This window comes from Loxodonta africana, chromosome 3, assembly GCF_030014295.1.
Source record: "Loxodonta africana isolate mLoxAfr1 chromosome 3, mLoxAfr1.hap2, whole genome shotgun sequence".
In the NCBI taxonomy this organism is placed as follows: Eukaryota; Metazoa; Chordata; class Mammalia; order Proboscidea; family Elephantidae; genus Loxodonta; species Loxodonta africana.
This window is the reverse complement of record NC_087344.1, coordinates 104,422,491-104,442,201: the sequence shown is the minus strand read 5'-3', so window position 1 is coordinate 104,442,201 and position 19,711 is coordinate 104,422,491. Positions and strand designations below refer to the sequence as shown.

General features: G+C 41.5%; 1 protein-coding gene across 1 annotated transcript in view; it reads right to left on the bottom strand.

The window, feature by feature from the left end:
- ROR1 (receptor tyrosine kinase like orphan receptor 1) overlaps window positions 1-18,957 on the bottom strand; it is a 221,880-nt gene extending 202,923 nt beyond the window's left edge. The window contains exons 1-2 of the mRNA XM_064279955.1: window positions 18,921-18,957; window positions 11,005-11,076 (exon numbers count right to left, since the gene is read on the bottom strand). Of these exons, the coding sequence (XP_064136025.1) occupies window positions 11,005-11,076; window positions 18,921-18,957 (109 nt within the window). The remainder of the gene's footprint in view (window positions 1-11,004; window positions 11,077-18,920) is intronic.
- Window positions 18,958-19,711: the final 754 nt, after the last annotated feature.

Sequence of the window (19,711 nt, the reverse complement as noted above, 5' to 3'; positions counted from 1 at the left end):
TGAATACCCCTCCCACCCTCCCCGCCCTTGTAACCATCAAAGAATATTTTCTTCTCTGTTTAAACTGTTTCTCAAGTTCTTATAATAGTGATTTTATGCAATATTTGTCCTTTGGCAACTGACTAATTTCACTCAGCATAACGCCTTCCAGATTCCTTCATGTTATGAAATGTTTCACAGATTCATCAGTGTTCTTTATCGACGAGTAGTATTCCATTGTGTGAATATACCATGATTTATTTATCCATTCTTCCGTTGATGGGCACCTTGGTTGCTTCCATCTTTTTGCTATTGTAAGCAGTGTTGCAATGAACATGGGTGTGCATATATCTGTTCGTGTAAAGTCTCTTATTTCTCTAGGATATATTCCAAGGAGTGGGATTGCTGGATCGTACGGTAGTTCTATTTCCAGCTTTTTAAGGAAGTGCCAAATCGATTTCCAAAGTGATTGTACCATTTTCCAATCCCACTAGCAGTGTGTGTTCCAGTCTCTCCACAATCTCTCCAACATTTATTGTGTTTTTTGGATTAATGCCAGCCTGGTTGCATAGTGGTTAAGTGCTACGGCTGCTAACCAAAAGGTCAGCAGTTCAAATCCACCAGGCGCTCATTGGGAACCCTATGGAGCAGTTCTACTCTGTCCTATAGGGTTGTTATGAGTCAGAATTGACTCGATGGCAGTAGGTTTGGTTTTTTTTTTTTCGCTGGAGTGAGATGGAATCTCATTGTAGTTTTGATTTGTATTTCTCTAATGGTTAATGATCATGAGTATTTCCTCACGTATCTGTTAGCTACCTGAATGTGTTCTTTAGTGAAGTGCTTGTTCATATCCTTTGCCCATTTTTTAATTGGGTTACCTGTCTTTTTGTAGTTGAGTTTTTGCAGTATCACGTAGATTTTAGAGATCAGATGCTGATCAGAAATGTCATAGCTAAAAACGTTCTCCCAGTCTGTAGGTAATTTTTTTTACTCTTTTGGTGAAGTCTTTGGATGAGCATAGGTGTTTGATTTTTTAGGAGCTCCCAGTTATCCAGTTTCTCTTGTGCATTGTTAGTAATGTTCTGTATACTCTTTATGCCATGTATTAGGGCTCCTAAAATTGTCCCTATTTTTTCTTCCATGATCTTTATCGTTTTAGATTTTATATTTAGGTCTTTGATCCATACTGAGTTAGTTTTTGTGCATGGTGTGAGGTATGGGTCCTGTTTCATTTTTTTGCAGATGGATATCCAGTTATGCCAGCACCAGTTGTTAAACAGACTGTCTTTTCCCCATTTAACTGACTTTGAGCCTTTGTCAAATATCAGCTGCTCATATGTGGATGGATTTATGTCTGGATTCTCAATTCTGTTCCGTTGGTCTATGTATATGTTGTTATACCAGCACCAGGCTGTTTTGACTACTGTAGCGGTATAATAGGTTCTAAAATCAGGTAGAGTGAAGCCTCCCACTTTGTTCTTCTTTTTCAGTAATGCTTTACTTATCCAGGGCTTCCCTTTCATATGAAGTTGGTGATTTGTTTCTCCATCTCATTAAAAAATGTCGTTGTAATTTGGATTGGGATTGCATTTTATCTATAGACGGCTTTTAGTAGAAAGACATTTTTACAATGTTAAGTCTTCCTATCCATGGGCAAGGTATGTTTTTCCACTTATGTAGGTCTCTTTTGGTTTCTTGCAGTAGTTTCTTGTAGCTTTGTTTGTATATGTCATTTACATCTCTGCTAAGATTTATTCCTAAGTGTTTTATCTTCTTGGGGGCCCCTGTAAATGGTATTGATTTGGTGATTTCCTCTTTGATTTTTTTTGGTTGGTGTAGAGGAATCCAACTGATTTTTGTATGTTTATCTTGTATCCTGATACTCTGCTGAACTCTTCTATTAGTTTCAGTAGTTTTCCTGAGGATTCTTTAGGGCTTTCTGTGCAGAAGATCATGTCATCTGCAAATAGAGATACTTTTACTTCTTCCTTGCCAATCTGGATGCGCTTTATTTCTCTATCTAGCCTAACTGCTCTGGCTAGGACCTCCAGCACAATGTTGAATAAGAGTGGTAATAAAGGGCATCCTTGTCTGGTTCCCGATCTCAAGTGGAATGCTTTCAGACTCTCTCCACTTAGGATGATGTTGGCTGTTGGCTTTGGATAAAAAAAAAAAAAAGAAACCCAGTGCCCTTTATTATGCTGAGGAATTTTCCTTCTATTCCTATTTTTCTGAGAGTTTTTATCATGAATCGGTATTGAACTTTGTCAAATGCCTTTTCTGCATCAGTTGATAAGATCATGTGGTTCTTGTCTTTTGTTTTATTTATATGATGGATTACATTGTTTTTCTAATGTTGAACCATCCCTGCATACCTGGTATGAATCCCACTTGGTCATGGTGAATTACTTTCTTGATATGTTGTTGAATTCTATTGGCTAGAATTTTGTTGAGGATTTTTACATCTACATTCATGAGGGATATAGGTCTGTAATTTTTTTTTTGTGATGTCTTTACCTGGTTTTGGTATCAGGGATATGCTGGCTTCATAGAATGAGTTTGGGAGTATTCTGTCCTTTTCTGTGCTCTGAAATACCTTTAGTAGTAGTGGTGTTAACTCTTCTCTGAAAGTTTGGTAGAACTCTGCAGTGAAGCTGTCCGGGTCAGGGCTTTCTTTTTGGCAGGGGAGGGGGGAGAGATTTTTTTTGATTACCTTTTCAATCTCTTCTTTTGTTATGGGTTTATTTAGTCATTCTTCATGAGGGCCTGTTTTAATGCACTGAACTGTTGACCCAAAACTAGGATTTCCTGACTTGTTCGTTACAGCTGTCCTTTATGTGACTGCTACCAAATTATAATCCCTCCAATGCTCAAAACTTTTCTCCACGGAATGAGGATTACTCGAGATACCACCTTTCTCTGAGAATTATTGATCAGACTATAATCAGTAATGACAACCCTTTACCCTTAAAGTACTTTTTATATACCAAAGCATTATACATATATATCTCTGTATATATAATTGGTTTTAGATTATCATTTTTTAATAAAAAATAGCTCCTAGAACTTTAAAGTCAGGGTGGATATGAAAACATCTTTTGTTAACAAGGAGGAAATACAGGTTAGGAGTTGTACCTGAAGTCCCAGATATTGTTCCATAGAGCAGCATTATCTAATAGAAATATAATGTGAGCTACAAATGCAAACAAGTCATTTAAAATTGTCTAGTAGCCACATTAAAAAGGATCAGGTAAAATTAATTCTAATAATATATTTCACTTAATTCAGTATATTTCACTTAATTCAGTATATAAAAATATTATCATTTCAACACATGATCTATACAAAAATTATTAATAAGATATTTTACATTCTTTTTTTGTATTAAGCCTTTGAAATACAGAGTGTGTTTTACACTTATACTACATCTCATTTTGGACTGGTTACGTATCAAGTGCTCAATAACCACAGGCTGCTACCCATTGCCGTCGAGTCAATTCTGACACATACTGACCCTACAGGACAGAGTGGAACTGCTCCATAGGGTTTCCAAGGAGGAGCTGGTGGATTCGAACTGCCAACCTTCTGAGCTCTTAACCACTTTTGCCACCAGGGCTCCCGCAGGCTGCTAGTGGCTACCATACAGGACTGAATGGCACTAGAGCCTCATAATGGGGAAGGAATCCAGAACAAGTATCGATACCTCCTTTTTAAAAGGTGAGGACACTGAGGCCCAGAGCTTACAGGTCACTGAGTTGGTGGTGGAGCTGGGACTAGAATCAAGGTTCCTTGTGAAGTACTCTTTCCCCAGATCACACTGCCCTTCCCTTGGGAACAAGATGGATGACTAAGAGAACCAGGATTAAAAAGCAACTATCTGCGCTGAGGAGTCCCTGGGAGGTGTAAACAGTTAATGCACTTGACCATTAACCAAAAGGTTGGAGGTTGAAGTCCACCAGAGGCACCGTGGAAGACAGGCCTAGTGATCTACTTCAATTGAAAAAAAAAGCCATTGAAAATCCTATGAAGCACAGTTCTACCTGACACACACGGGGTTGCCATGAGTTGTAATCAACTCAGTGGCAAGTGATATCTGTGCTGGGGACTGTGATGGGACTTCATTGTCAGCACTTTATTTAACCCTTATAAAAATCCTATGGAGTCGTCATTTCTCCCCTTTTACATATGAGGTAACACAAGCTCTGCATGCTTCAATAGCTGATAGTGGCAAAAAGATACTAAAGAAAAAAACCAAACCCGTTGCTATTGAGTCAATTCTGATTCATAGAGACCCGATAGGACAGATGGAACTGTCCCATATGGTTTGCAAGGATAAGCTGGTGGATTTGAACTGCCATCCTTTTGGTTAGCAGCTATCATGGATTGAACTGTGTCCCCCCAAAATATCTGTCAACTTGGCTAGGTCATGATTCCCAGTATTGTATGATTGTCTACCATTTTGTCATCTGGTGATTTCCCTTTGTGTTGTAAATCCTATCACTATCATGTAATGAGATGGGTTAGTGGCAGCTATATCGAGGAGATCTACAAGATTAGATAGTGTCTTAAACCAATCTCTTTTGAGATATAAAAGAGAAGAGAGCAGAGAGACATGGGGACCTCATACCACCAAGAAAGCAGTGCCAGGAGCAGAGTGTGTCCTTTGGACCCTGGGTTCCTGCATGGAGAAGCTCCCAGACCAAGGGAAGGCTGATGAGAAGGACCTTCCTTCAGAACTGACAGAGAAAGCCTTCCCCTGGAGTTGATGCCCTGAATTTGGACTTATAGCCTACTAGACCGTGATAAAATAAATTTCTCTTTGTTATAGCAGCACTAGGTAACCAAGACAGCAGCCAAATTTTTTAACTACTGTGCAACCAGGTCTCCAATAAAAAGGTATCAGTCCTTTGAGTAAAATAATGCTAATAACAAAAATCTGCTGAACTTGGGTTGTCTTAAATGTATAGCACATGGATAGTCCAAGAATTCCATGAGGAATTTCTCCAGGCAGCAATCAGTTTTGAAGATGGAACACAAGGATGGATACCCATGCCCTGAGACCCATGTCTAAAAGGACTGTTCTTCAGTTTTCCCAGTGCCAAGGCTCCCAATACAGTCCATCCTTATATTGTCCCACTTTACCCACTTTCAGGTCGAAATATATATAATTAAGAGCACAAGAAAATGACCTACTTATCTCATCGAGACTAGCCAATAACCAAGGTCCAAGTTACAGATCAGTCAATACTGTTTAAAGATACTATATATGTGCCAAGGAAAGATCAAGTTATAGAGAGAGGGTACAAGAGGAAGCAATCACTCCCTAACTAGAGAACATGGTCATAGCCCTTGATGGTGAACCCCTGAGGACACAGGTGAGCTAAGGGGTTGAGTCCAGGTTGTATCCTTCTATTGTGAGCCTGTGAGTGGCTGTCCTACAGCATCACACAGAAGTGTGATGGAGAGATGTGCTTGTTGGCCAGGAAAACAATCTTAAGTGACAGACACAAATATCCCCACTTTATAGGAAGCTCAGGGTTGTAGTAAACTCCAGAGCCCATGTGCCTAAGAGCCATGTTATACCCTTCCCTCCTATGTACAAAGCTCCAAGCTGGTAAAGAACTCTAGCTCTTCATTTAAAAAAGCAAACCGGGATAAAAATACCCCCAAATCTAGTCTGTCAGCACAGAAAACTATTTGCAGTTGGAAGCAGCCCTCAATATTTTTTTAAGTAGTAGGCTCCCTCCCTTTCTCCACCTCCGGGTGCAATTTCCAGTCCTTCCTCCAAAAGAAACATTTGCCTTTCTATAGAGAACCTCTGAGACCTTGTGTGACTGAACATGGAAGAAGGAAAAGAGGCCCTCATCACACCCCACCCCAACACTCCCAAGGGGAAGCTGAGGTTGGGCCCCTGTAGATTAATTTGTTTTAGGAGGTACTTGGTTCTGAAGCATTTGTTTCAGAAATTACCCCCTATGCCCCATCAATAGTAGCTTTCAATGGCTCTTCCCGGGTGGCCTTGTCTCTTTTACATTTCATTTCCTGTTGGAAAGGATAAACAGGTAACGTTTAATGCCACTGGCTGGACCTGAGTGAGGCTGGGGAGCCAGGGCAGGATTGATGGGTGGAATAGAACAGCTGGATGGAGAGAAAGGCATTAAAGAAAACCACATGATGGATTTTATTTTACTGCTTTGCCATATGAGGAAACTCACCCCACAGGAGGTAGGGATATGAATGCAAGGGAGACAGCTGCCATGTTGGACATGGTTCCCCGGACTTGGTGCCTGTAGACCTTCAAGGGAATTCTGGCACTGCCACTCACCAGCTATGCCCCTTGGCCAAGTTCTTTAACTGCATGAGTTTCAGTTGCCTCATCTGTTCCACCTCAAGGGCAATGTGAATTCAAATGATGTATCAACATGTTAAGCAAGTGCCTCTCATGCAGTAGGTATTCATAGCTGGGATTTGAACCCAGGCAATTTAACGCCATGTTTTCGTCTATATATCAGACATTGTGTTAGGCAATAGGAAAGAGTAAGCAATAGAAAAGAGAGCCTCTGTCTTCAAAGAGGCAAGAACAGAATAGATAATTTCAACACAGTGTGGTAGGGGACTCCGATCAAGATATATATGGGATGATACAGCATCTCACATATGAAATATTTTGGGGCAATGTTAATGCCATGGTCAGTTATGTTAATAGAGAATTTGTTAGTTGTCTGTCTCTTCCTCTAGAATGTAAGGTCCTCCAAGGCAGAAATACAGCACTATGTCTACTAGGGGCACCGCAGGGAGAAATGGAGGAGGGAATGTTTCAGGTAGTGCTTAAATGAAGAAGGAGTTGGCCAAGTGAAGAATAGAGGCAAAGGCAATCCCGTCAGACAGAACTGCACGAACAAAGGCATGAAACTGGAAATAGAAAGGTATGTTTAGGAAATTAGAGGCTGGTTGTTGAAACAAATGGAGTACAAAGTATGGGGGGGGGGGCGGTATGGTGAGAAGAGTTGGCAAAAGTAAGACCATGCGGAACTTTGTTTGCCAAGTTAAGGAATGTGACACTTGTGTGGGTGAACACTCTTAAGGCCTGAGTGGGAATCTGCTAATCTAACAGGATCTGAAAGCTCTACCTCACCCCTAAAATATGTCTCCTTTACTCCCCTGTTTAAAAAAAGTAAAAAAAAAAAACATTGCCATTGAGTAGATTCTGACTCACAGTGATTGTATAGCAAAGAGTAGAACTGCTCCACAGGTTTCCAATGAGCGGGGCTGGTAGATTCAAACTGCCAACCTTTTGGTTAGCAGCCAGGCTCCTTACTGAGCCACCAGGGCTCGCTCTATCCTGCCAAAAGTTCCTGCCCAAAGAAATAACCACATTAACCAAAACCAGCTGTTGCTTCGTATTCTCCAATTAGTTTATCAGCTTTGCCAGCCAGATTAATTCTTACAACAACCCTACGAGGTACATACTATTATTATCCCATTTTACAAATTACAAAACTAAAGAACAGAAAGATTGAGTGGCTTGCCCAAAGTCACACTGTACATAGTGTACAGTCAGGATTCAGATCTAGTTATCGTGGCTCCAGAGTCCATTCTCTTAACCACCATATTACTTCATATCTATCCTTCAGGCTATTTCTCTCTTTAGCGGTATGTAACCACTATTTAACCCATTTAATGAATTTTTCATTTCTATAAACTAAAGTTTGAATTCTAGAATTTCTATGTAGTTCTTTTAAGATCTATTTTCTGAACCTATTATCCTATACTTTCCCCATGGTTTCTATTTCCTCTTTCACCATAAAACATTTTAAACATACGCATTCTCTCAAATTGGTGCATCATTTTTAGTTTCAAGGGAAGACCTCTCTATACAGACTCTCTCTCATGGTGGCTTTTTTCCTCTCTTACGTGCTGCAATTTTTAAAAGTGAACTCAACATCAGCAGGAGTTTGTTGTTGTTGTTGTTTTGATCTGTTTTTGGTGAAAAACCCACATGCCATGGGGTGTTAAGATATTTTTATGAGCTGGTTTTGGGTTTGCCCTGTCAGGTTCTCATAGCTTAATCAATTCCAGACCAAGCTGTTATCTTATTGGTTTGTGGCTAGCCCACTTCATGAGAAGTACCAACACCGTACCCACATACAGTGCAGGCTATGTTCGGATTTTTTGTAGGTGACTCTTTTTCATGGCCTACAGTGGTTGATAGACTTCCATACCACGTCCTCAGCAGACTTTTCCTTATTTCATGCTTAGGGCAGCCATTCCTCACTCACAGCCTCATGTAGGGAGTTTCCCATGCTGTCAAATCTCATTCCTGTAGGATCCTAAATCAATGGCTCCTTATGACTGTATTTATTTCACATATTTTTATAGGATCTTGTGCTTAATTCTTCTTCACTGCTAATTGCTCCACCATTGAGCATCTTCTTCATTTCTGGCATCTGGAGATTAGCCTTTTTTGCGTACCAGCCTAGCAAAGGATTTTTTTCATTGTGTATTTATTTCTACTAGCATTTCTCTGTTTGGGGGAGAATGTCCCTTAACAGCTTAATCTATCAAATGGGTCAGAAGGCTGTGATTATGCATTGAGATAGCCAACTCTTCCACTAGGCTGTGAGTCCATGGAGAACAGGGACCTTTGTTTGATTCATGAAATAGATCCTACTGCTTCACATAATTCCCAGGGTAGAGAGTAAGAATCAGTAAGGAGTTGATTTATGAATAAATAAATTAATTAATCATGCTTCCCTCTCATTCTAACTGGGAATTAAAGAGTATGTACTATATGCTAGGGAAATATGACACCAAGAATCCTTGAAAACCTTCCATGTTCTAGGGAAGGCAGTGCTGACCAAAACAGGATTTTGAGGCCTGACAAAATGCTGGGCAAAGGTCCAGTTTTGGGCCATTACTTATACTACTTTTTTTCTTGAAGGGGCAACCAATGGTAATTATAGCACTACGTCTGGTGGAAATTCCAAGTCTGGCAGGTTTGGTTCCTGGCTGGTGGCTCTGCTGCCTTTATTAGCACATGCTGATGCTATTCTATAGCCATAACTAGAACTAGTCAGTAATATGCATTGTACAATGATATAATTTTTCTGTTGGATCCATAAGAGGCTGTGCTGATTAAGCTCACATACTTAAAAAGCACCTAGCACAGAGCCTGGCACAGAGCAGGTTCTAAATTAACATTTTTTGTTTTTGTTATCGGGTGCTGTTCAGTCGATTCTGACTCATAGCAACCCTATGTGACAGAGTAGAACTGCCCCATAGGGTTTTCTAGGCTGCAATCTTTAAGGAACAGATCACCAGGTATTTTTTCCCTGCAGCGCAGTTGGTGGATTCGAATCACCAATCTTTTGTTTAGCAGCCGTGTGCTTTACCACTGTGATACCAGGGCTCCTTAAGTTAACATGTAGTGTCCTTTATTTTTTCCCTTCCATTTTTTAAAATTCCATAAATACTTACTGAAAACTCCACTGCCTTCCAGGCACCATGCTAGGTGTTGGGATGAAAGGAATTACATGCAGTCCCTGCTTTAATCCCCTTCATTAGAAATGTCCAAATCAGATTTGACAATAGAAAAATTATTCTAAATGACCTTTGATGTAAGATGAAAAGATATCTCACCTCATCCTGCCATGCTAAAATGCCTAATACAGTGTAACCAGCAAAATAACTTTGGCCTTTTGCTGTTTCGTAAAATAAAGTTATCTTCCCCCAGAGAGGAAAAACAACCCACAGTGAATATATTAGTGAACAAAAGAGAGTTGACCATAGACAGTAATTTTTGGCAATGACTTTTGGGCTTTTATCACTTTAATCCCAGAACCTAGAATAATGTCTGAACTCAAGTGGGAGTTAGAAGTTTGGTGAATGTATTTGCACACAGGTGTATGGATGAGGGCCCTCACGAGATAAGGTGTGACTCGACATTCCACACACATTTATTGAGAATTTCCTATGAAAAAGAATTCTTGCTAGATTTTGTAATAGAGACTTCCCCTGACCCAAAAAAAAGAGGGGCGAGGGACAAGGAACAAGATAAAAATCTCACCCAGAAGGAACTTCCAGGCTTATGAGCCAGATAGTAATCTAAATCACCACGTTACAACACAGAAAATGTTAACAGAAGAACAGAGAAAAGGGCTATGGGAGCTCCAAAGAAGGAAAGACCACTTCCTATTGAGAGATTAGAGAAGACTGTGGATACTGTGGAATTTATGCTTGGTCTTGAAGGAAAAGTAGGTTGTGGACTTGTAGAATGGAAGGGCAATCCAAGTGGAAGGAATGGTTTAGACAGCGTCAGAAAAGCACAAGATACAATAAGAAGAAATAGAAATTTGGGTGAAGTGTAAGGTATACAAAAGGGACTAAAGAGAACTAAGGCTGGAAAGGTAGATTGAGCAGGATTGCAGGGGCTTTGAATTTGTCCTGATTTACCACTCCGTGACATAGGATCTCTATGGAGTAGCCAGTTCTTGGCATATGGTGGGACTTAATTAATACTGAACAATAACCCTCATAGCAGAAATCTGTTCCTCACATGCACACAGGAAGCTACCATCTGTAGGCACAGGCAATTACAAACATTCCAAATACTCTATCCTGAACCCTGCGAGCACATCAAATGCTCCGTGTAAAAGGTCACCCAGCAAACATTTCGGATCAATCCTGGCTCAGGCTGAATCAAATCCCCTAAATAAGATCCACTAGATGCAGTGTCAGGAAGGTCAGAAACGACCCGATTTCACATCTTGAAGCATTTTTACCATGTGGAACGTTTTAGAGGAAGAAGGGAAAGAAAAGAAAGAAGAAGAAGAAAAAAAAAACCTTTCCAGAAATAATAGAATGTCAAGCAATTAAATATTAAATGATCACAAAAGGAATTTATTTTGGCCCCCACCTCCTCCTAGTGATCTAAAATGCAGTTGATTTCAAAGAAGACCATGCCAAGATTAAAAATGGAGTTTCACGTCTCCCTGCCCCTACCTCTCCTGTGTCCCCACTGCATACCTTTGTCGAGTTCACTTGAAATGTTCCATGATGAGGTAGGCATTAATTCAGCAGTGACTGACAACTCGGTTTCTGAGAAGAAAAACAAGGGAGGGGAGAAAGACAAGGGCCGTATTAATTATAGTAACTAATGGGCTGTTAGATGCATTACAGGGGATTTCCAAAGGCTCTGCCTTCTGAGGCAGACCACTGCGATCTCATAGTTTATTAAACTGGAATGGCTGTTCCGGGTTGCCTGGGAGAGGTGCCTACACTATAGAGGCTGCCCAGATTAGCAATCTATAGTTCAGGTTTGAGGAGTTTTACTTTAAAACCCTGGCTTAGAAATTAAAATAAAAATATTTCATTAACTAAAAAATGTATCAGCAGAAATTACTATTCACAAACAAAAACTCTTCCTTTCCTTGTTAAAAGAGCAGGCTTAGACTAATATATTCAACAATCTTCCCATGAAAAATAAGAACAACATTGCTTCTGCTGCTTAATTCATTTGTTGTGCTTGTGAATTGGTAGTATTTTTATTCATAGAGAAATCCACTTCTCTACATTGGAACTTAAAGACAAAGGAAATCTTCGAAGTACATAAATGTAGTTATCTGTGTGTATTAATTATAAATTTGTATTAATTTGTTTGTATTAATGTTAAGTCATTAACCAAACTTAACTTACAACATGATTTTTCAAAATTACTATAAAATTAAAGGAAACATGCAAATAACGATCTAAAGGACATAACATACTATGATTAAAAAATTTGTCCATAATATATGGTGCTATACAAATGATGTTTTTGTCATTTTTGAAATTTTAAGCAAGCACACCGTCCCACTAGCATATTTTAATAGGGTTGAGCTAATTCCACCCCAGACAAGCCATGTCTTCTCTGTCTCTCTTACACACACACACACTCACAGTATTAAAAACAAAACATAACAAAAAAACCAGCTGCCATTGAGTCAACTCCGACTCATGACATTCCTGTGTGTGTCAGAGTATAACTGTGTTCCATAGGGTTTTCAATGGCTTATTTTTTGAAAGTAGATCACCAGGCAAAGGACAGATTATCCAATAAGCAAGGTACACACGGGCTTACTTGTGCTTACTTACTAACCTGTAGTGCACGATTGCACTACAGGTTAGTAAGTAAGCACAAGTAAGCCCGTGCGTACCTTGCTTAATGTAAGTCTGTGTGTACCTTGCTTACTGATTAATCCATCCCTATCCCAGGCGTTTTTTTTGAGGTGCCTTTGGGTGGACGTGAACTGCCAATCTTTTGTTTAGCTATTAAGCACGCTATCCATTTGCACCACGCAGGGACTCCTTCACAGTATTACAGAATATTAATTCTGGACGGGATGTTGGAAAGCCCAGGGCCATTAGTTATATACCATACATAATGTCAATTCCCCTCCATCCCTCCAGTTCAGACATCATTAATCAATTAGAGTGCTATATACCTCCTAAGCCTAGGATCTGCCTTAGAGTCTTTTCAATGCAATGCTCTATGTAGCCACTAAAAATGGATCTGAGTTGGCATGCAAGATGAACTTTTGTAAGTGGAGGAATTAAGATTCAAATCCAAGTCTGTCTGAATCTACCGCCCACACATCTCCCAGCAACACACACTGCCTAGTACTCAAGTCTTTGTGAGACCTGACTTTTTTTTCACCTTACCTCTGGCTTGACCCTTTCACCTAGATGAGCTCACTTTCTACATGTTCTTATTTGCTAATGCCAAATGGCCATAGAAGCCACACACCATCGTCACTAAGTTTGCCAAGGACAGGATGTTTACCCACTGAGACCTTACAAAGGTACACTTCCAATCTGCCTACTAGGTCTCCGATCAACCTACCACACACAGCAAACAAAAGGGTCATTTGGTTTGAGTGGCTCTCCTTGGCTTACCTCTTCCCCTGTCCTAGAGGCAGGTGGGAAAAGGAGTAGACGAACTACACACACCTACCCCACCCAAGTGGCTCTAGTCTCCTCATATGTCCTGAGCCAAAAATGGCATAGATTCTTTTAGGAGGACTTGAAGTCAGTTGGAAGAAACCCTGGTGGCTCAGTGGTTAAGTGTTCAGCCGCTAACCAAAAGGTCAGCGGTTTGAACTCACCAGAGGCTCCATAGGAGAAAGAGGTGACAGTCTACTTCCATACAGATTACAGCCTTGAAAACCCTATGGGGCAGTTCTACTCTGTCCTATAGGGCTGCCATGACTTGGAATCGACTTGATGGCAATGGGTTTGGTATTTTTGGTGTTTGAAGTCAGTTGGGCAATATGGCAGGGATCATAAAGCACAGACAGATCCAAAATATGAAACCAAAAAGAAAAATTTACCCAAGTAGGTAGGAAAAATGCTAACATAAAACCACAGTAGAAGGCAGTGTTTCTGGTATCAACCACTTGTCCTAGGCATGGGTAACGCACGCAGGCAATTTCACCAGGGTAAGCTAATTACCTACATTTCAAGACCCTCCATATTTGACTCTAACTGCATTCTAACCTGACCCCCAGCCTGCTGCCATCCACTTTGGCTCTTTGAATAACGGCCCCTCCTTTGCAGTACTAGGGACTACTGTGGTTCTTTACCTTATAAAAAGCCTCTGCGGGTGCTCCAATATCCAGACTTCAGGGAGCTTGGGAATAGAAACATGGCAGGCAGGGAGGAATATCAGAAGAGGAACCAAAGGATGGGGAAGTGGTGGGATTAAGACAAGCCTTGACTACATTTACATTCAATATTTTCATAGCTTCATCTTACTGCTGCTCACAGTTAAATTGCCAGAAATATAGGTTTCATTTTACAATATTCATTTTATAGAAAGTTAGCTGTATGTCACTTGATTTTTCCAACATGAGTGTGAATTGCTGATTGAATATAATTTGGGACCGATGACAAATGAATAGATTCTTGGCACTGTTAACAGTGAAATTGTTCCCCCACATGTCCCTGGACACCAATCACCACTCAGTCCTTGGGCTATGGCAAAGGTCATTTCCATTCACAAGCTCATTAAGCAACTGGGCTGATTCTGAGGAATTTTGTCCTCTGTCTTACGATTCATTCCTTGAGATAACCACATGTTCAGCTTCTCTGATAAAATGATAATAACAGATAAATTATCTTAAAATATGAACAACCTTGAAAAATATTACCTTCCAAGGCCAAGTTTTTTAGAAGAAAGGCTGTTTACTAGATGTGAAAAGTATAATATTAGTAATTCCTCTCACAAAAATGATGTCTAACAATCTTTTTTTTATTTTTTCCTTTCTTTCTTTCTGAAAGAAAGGCTAAATCTTAAGTGAGAAAAACTGAGCACATCTCAACTTGAGCTTCTTTGATTCCAGGGTCACCTGTGGCTTTGGAAAGAGACATTGCCCCACGAGCCTTGGCCCTGAGGGATCTCTACTGATAGATTAACCTTCTCTCCTGTCCTCTCTACCCTGGGAAAAGGATGGAACCTTTCCAGGCATATATAAAACCAGGCTAGCAGCCTTTCTTTCTGTAAAATCTTTGTGGTAATAACAAATTCATATGTACCAATTAGGAGACAGTAGAATCTTTAATGGAAATACTCACCAGTATTAAAATTCCAATTTCTGCCACTTAAAAATTTTGTGATCCTAACCTCTATTAACCTCTATTTTCTTACCTGTGAAATCCTAATTTCTGCCACTTTGTGATCACAACCTCTATTTTCTCACCTGTAAAATGAGGACAACAAAAACCGTCTCAGAGGACAGTGATTGTTGTTATGTGCATCAAGTTGATTTTCGACTCATAGCGATCCCATGGGACAGAGTAGAACTGCCCCATAGGGTTTTCTAAGATGTAATCTTTACCAGGTCTTTCTCCCATGAAGCTGCTCATTGGTTTGAACCATCAATTTTGGTTAGCAGCCGAGTGCTTAACCCTTGTGTCATCTGGTACATTCGGACTCATAACGACCCTACAGGACACAGCAGAACTATCCCGCAGGGTTCCCAAGGCTGCACTCTTTACTGAAGCAGACTACCACGTCTTTTTCCCGTGGAGCAGCTGATGGGTTTGAACCACTGACCTTTCAGTTAGCAGCTAAGCATGTAAACACTGTGCCACCAGGGCTCCTTCAGAGGACTGTAGTGAGGGTTAAATTAGATAGTGGATCAAGAAGGTTCTGCATGGTATCCAGGCTAGATTGGATACTCAAGACCATTCCTGCCTTCCCCTCTGTCTAGTAAGGCAGATGGTAGTCATCATCTATATGGACATCCTTGGTTAGCTGCTATGTCTCTGTTTGAAATAACACATTTGCCATGCATTTAGAAAGATTTCGCATTTCACATGCCTCCCTAATCCAAGCCAATCTTTTCATTCTGTGAGGTTTTCCTGAATCAGCCACCAGTTCTCTAAGAACATAAGTGTTTTTATGTGGTTTTAGACAATTTAAGCAAATCAGGCATGTTTTAGAAAACTCCAGCCCTTATCTTTCCTGTCCTCTGTAGGAGGGCAAACCTCAAAAGCTATCCCTCCACCGATTTGATCAATAGGAGCTATTATCTTTGCAGTTTCTCTGATGATTGACTTTCTGGCACGGATTCTGCAAAGCCATAAGGTTTTAGTATTTAAGCCTGAACAGTCAGAGCGTTATTTGGCGGGGGGGGGGGGGGGGGGGCCTGAATCCTCCTCATTGATAAATGCCTGTGCTCTCTGAGAGCATTACTGGTTCTTCTCAGCAGTTGGCAGGTGGTGACTCAACGTTCACAGGATGCGGAAGCTCTTCCAAGAAGCACCCAGCCATGCCACATCCTCTGTGCTGATCCAGGGATGCAGGCAGTTACATAGGTACAATCCAGCAGATTCATGAGACAAGTGGCAGGCCCGGTGGCCACAAGGGCTGAATGCAAGTAGAGCTAGGGGCTTACTGGGAGGGAGGGCTACCCCAATGCCTTCCTTGACCAGAGGGTTTCTAAATCCCAGAATGTTCTGCCTGGCTGGGTGTTAGAGGCCCAAGACTTGCTTATCAAATTGTTTTCTTTGGAGCCACAGGATTCTGTGGAGGTACGATTTTAGGAGGGGCAGGAACAACTTCTTCAACAGGAACAACTCGGTTTTTATCATATTTAGGTGTTATGAAAAAGGCTTTCGTGCTTTAAAAAAAAGTTTGAACTTCTTGTGCAGTTCAGTCTCCTTGCTGTACAGATAAAGAAAGTAAGGTCCATCGTAGTCAGGTGACTTGGCCAAGATCACAGAAATTCTAAGATAGAACCAGGCCTTCGAAGCCATGCTGCTTTCTCACTGAGCTCAGTTTTCTTCTGTCTATGCCCCTGAGATGTGATAGTGTATCCTTAGAGGCTGAGTTCAGACAGCCATACAGAGGGTTTCCAAACCATCAGCGTCAGGGTCAGTCACACAAAAGGGGCGCATTTTCTTCTTGTGGTAAAAAAAAAAAAGGCCTCTGCTTGTGATCATTCACGGGGCAGGGGTGCTTGCCTGAAGGTTCTGAGATTTCTGTTATACAGTGCGATTTTAGACATTATTTGGTGAAGTCCCTCAGCCTTGGTTCCCTCCACTCCCTGATGCCTCAGAGGACGAGCCCACAGTCAGGTAAGTCACCTTAATCAAAGGTGCCTATCTGGGAAAGTATCAGTCTGCTGGACTTACCAGACTACCTGCATCAACAGCCCAAGGAGTCAGTCAGCCTGGGGATCATTCTGGCTCTGGGCTCACAATCACCCACATCTATCCTCCTGTATGAGAGGTCCCTCCACTCTGAGGACTTGGATTACCTCCTGACCAGAGAAGAAGAAAGAGCCTCCCTCAACCCATATGGGATAGTCAGGAGTGGAGAATTACTATACTCTGTGTCTATGAGGACTTTATAATCCTCAGTAACCTCAAATTTGGATTTCCAGTGTAATCTCTAAGTGAAGTTATATATACAGTCAGGGTGTGGTGTGATGGATTGCTTTTATATGGCCTTTCTTGCCATGGTCTTTCAACTCCTACCAAATGATTGAATGGGACTATGTAAATAAAGTGCTTGTGGCTTACCAAGGGAATTGGACAGCTTACTAATAATGCAAGTAAGGTGCATGGAACCCTTGTAGGGGTGGGACCATGCACATAAGGTGTATGGAACCCTAACGAGGGGATTGGTCAATTTTGCCATTCCACTAGGCTTAAAATGAGCCATCCCAGAGGTGGAAAGGGGGTACTGAACCACTACCAAGAAAGAAGAACTGGGAGCAGACTGCATCCTCTGGACCCAGGTTCCTCCACTGAGAACCTCCTAGACCCAGGAGACAGAGAGCTATAACACCAAAGATGGCACAAGATGGCATGGATGGAGTGAGAGAGCTGAGCACCTTCCAGCAGGAGGCTGGCAGAGTGGCAGTCTCCGGACACTTGGTGGAGCTAGGCTCACTGACCTACAGAGCTAGAAGGCTGAGTCTCTGTGGGTTGAGGCTTACTGGTAGAGCAGGGGTGCTCATGGGCACTTACTGGCAAAGCTAAAGAGCTTTGTAACTCTTGCCTAAGCAGGGCAGAGGCCGGGCCAGCCCAAGAGACCAGAGGGGCTAAGGGCCAGGGAGAGGCCTACCTGTGGGTACAGCCAAGAAGCTGCCCTGACCAAGGAACTGTATCTTGAGTTATTCCTGATCCTGAATTGTACACTGAATAAACCCCAAAATCATGAGTATTGTCGTGTGTTCTGTGTGGCCATTGCAATGAATTATTGAAACCAGCAGAGGAGTAGAGAGTGCTGTGAGAGGGACAGCTGGTGTCAGAACTGGTAAAAAGGTTGGAGAGAGGAGGTATGTCTGACCTCGGCTTCATAGGAATTAGCCTCAGGCTGTTGGTGCAGATAATCATTCTCTCCCCTTCCCCCTATGAAGTTAGATGAGGAGGGCTGATGCTGCTGCCTTGCCATTTTTACACAGAGAAAGATAACGACACATCTGTAACCTTAAACCTCTACTCTGTTACCCATTCACACTACCTGTATTATACTATGAAATAATATTTTATTATAAAACCTGTAATTACTTTGTAAATAGCATAGTTATGTTGCATTATGTTGTATACGTGGCTGAGGTGTTAATCTGAAGAAAAAATTTAAAACATACCAAAATTTGTGGTATTCTCCATATTTTTATGTAGCGGGAACTAAAAAAAAACAGTCGCATAGGTTTTCTCAATGTCTGAATGATACCACTTGTGCTCAGAAATCCTCTCAACAATTTTAAAAAGTAGGTACCATTATTATCTCCATTTTATGATTGAAGAACCTGAGGCAGAGATATTAAGACACTTACCCACTCAACTTGTTGGGGGTGGAGCATGGTAATCAATCCCAGCTGGTCTGACAGCAGAGCCAGAGTGTCTCTAAATGGTGTGGTATTCTGAGGTGTACGTGTATGTGTGTGTGGCGGGGGGGGGGGGCTTGGGGGGGTGGGGAGGTAGCACAGGTCTGTAAACATAACTACTTGCTGTCAGGCTAAAGCCCCCTTCAGCCCCAGAGGTTACTTGTGGAACTGTAAGCTCTGCAGAACATAGTTTAAGAAACAATTCCAGAAAACAAACTCCCCCATCCAGATCAATGCTTGGTTCACTAATTCTAAAACCCAAAACGGATGGTAGAGGACATAAAGGAAGGAGAGATAGAATACTTCCTGAATCATATTTGAATGCACTTTCTCCTCTGGAAATACTGTTTTGGGAAATATTATTTTGTCCTTTATATCTCTTTAACTTAAGGATAACATGCAGTTCCTGTGTTTAAAGGAATTATGCTAAACAAAGTACCACAATGACACAAATCTTTAAAGTGAATAAAAATAGTCAATATATTCTTGAAAATTATTTTTCTTAAAAAAATGATCATACTTGGGCTCTCTTTTCCATGGAACTATAGAGACGCACTCACTCACTGGTTCCTTCATTTACTTGTTCTGTATACATGTGCATTGTCACATTCTATATGTAAGAACTGGGGGTGGCACAGGACTGGCGCAGTGTTTCACTCAGTTGTACATGGGGTCACCATGGGGGCTGATTTCATGGCAGCTAACAACAACCAAAAAAGTTTTTTTTTTTTAACAACAACAGCAACAAAAACGTGTGTGAGAACTGGGATGAAAAAGCCTGACCTGGTTCTTAACACTTTCAAAAGACTTACAGTCCAGTGGAAGAAAAGTACAGCAACACAAACAGGCAATTATAAATAGTACGATGGGCAACCAAAGGGACTGACTAAAATGGCTTCCCCTCCCACTAGCCACGCCCCAACCAGGCTAAAAAAACACAAAGTGTGGGGGGCGGAGCCAAGATGGCGGACTAGGCAGACGTTACCTCGGATCCCTCTTACAACAAAGACACGGAAAAACAAGTGAATCGATCACATACATAACAATCTACGAACCCTGAACAACAAACACGGATTTAGAGACGGAGAACGAACTAATACGGGGAAGCAGCGATAGTTTCCAGAGCCTGGAGCCAGCGTACCAGTCAGGTACGGCACAAGCACAGAGACCTGCTCCACCCCCCTGAACTAACCCCGGGAGGGGGACCAGCCGGTTCCACGGGCGGCGTGGGACGCAGCCGGTAGGAGAAGTCCCCGGGAGGCAGTGACTGATCTTGGAGCAGAAAGAGCAGCATCCGAGCCGGGGAACCGTCCCGCAGGGATTTGGACTGCTCGCAGGTACGCCATAAACACGGA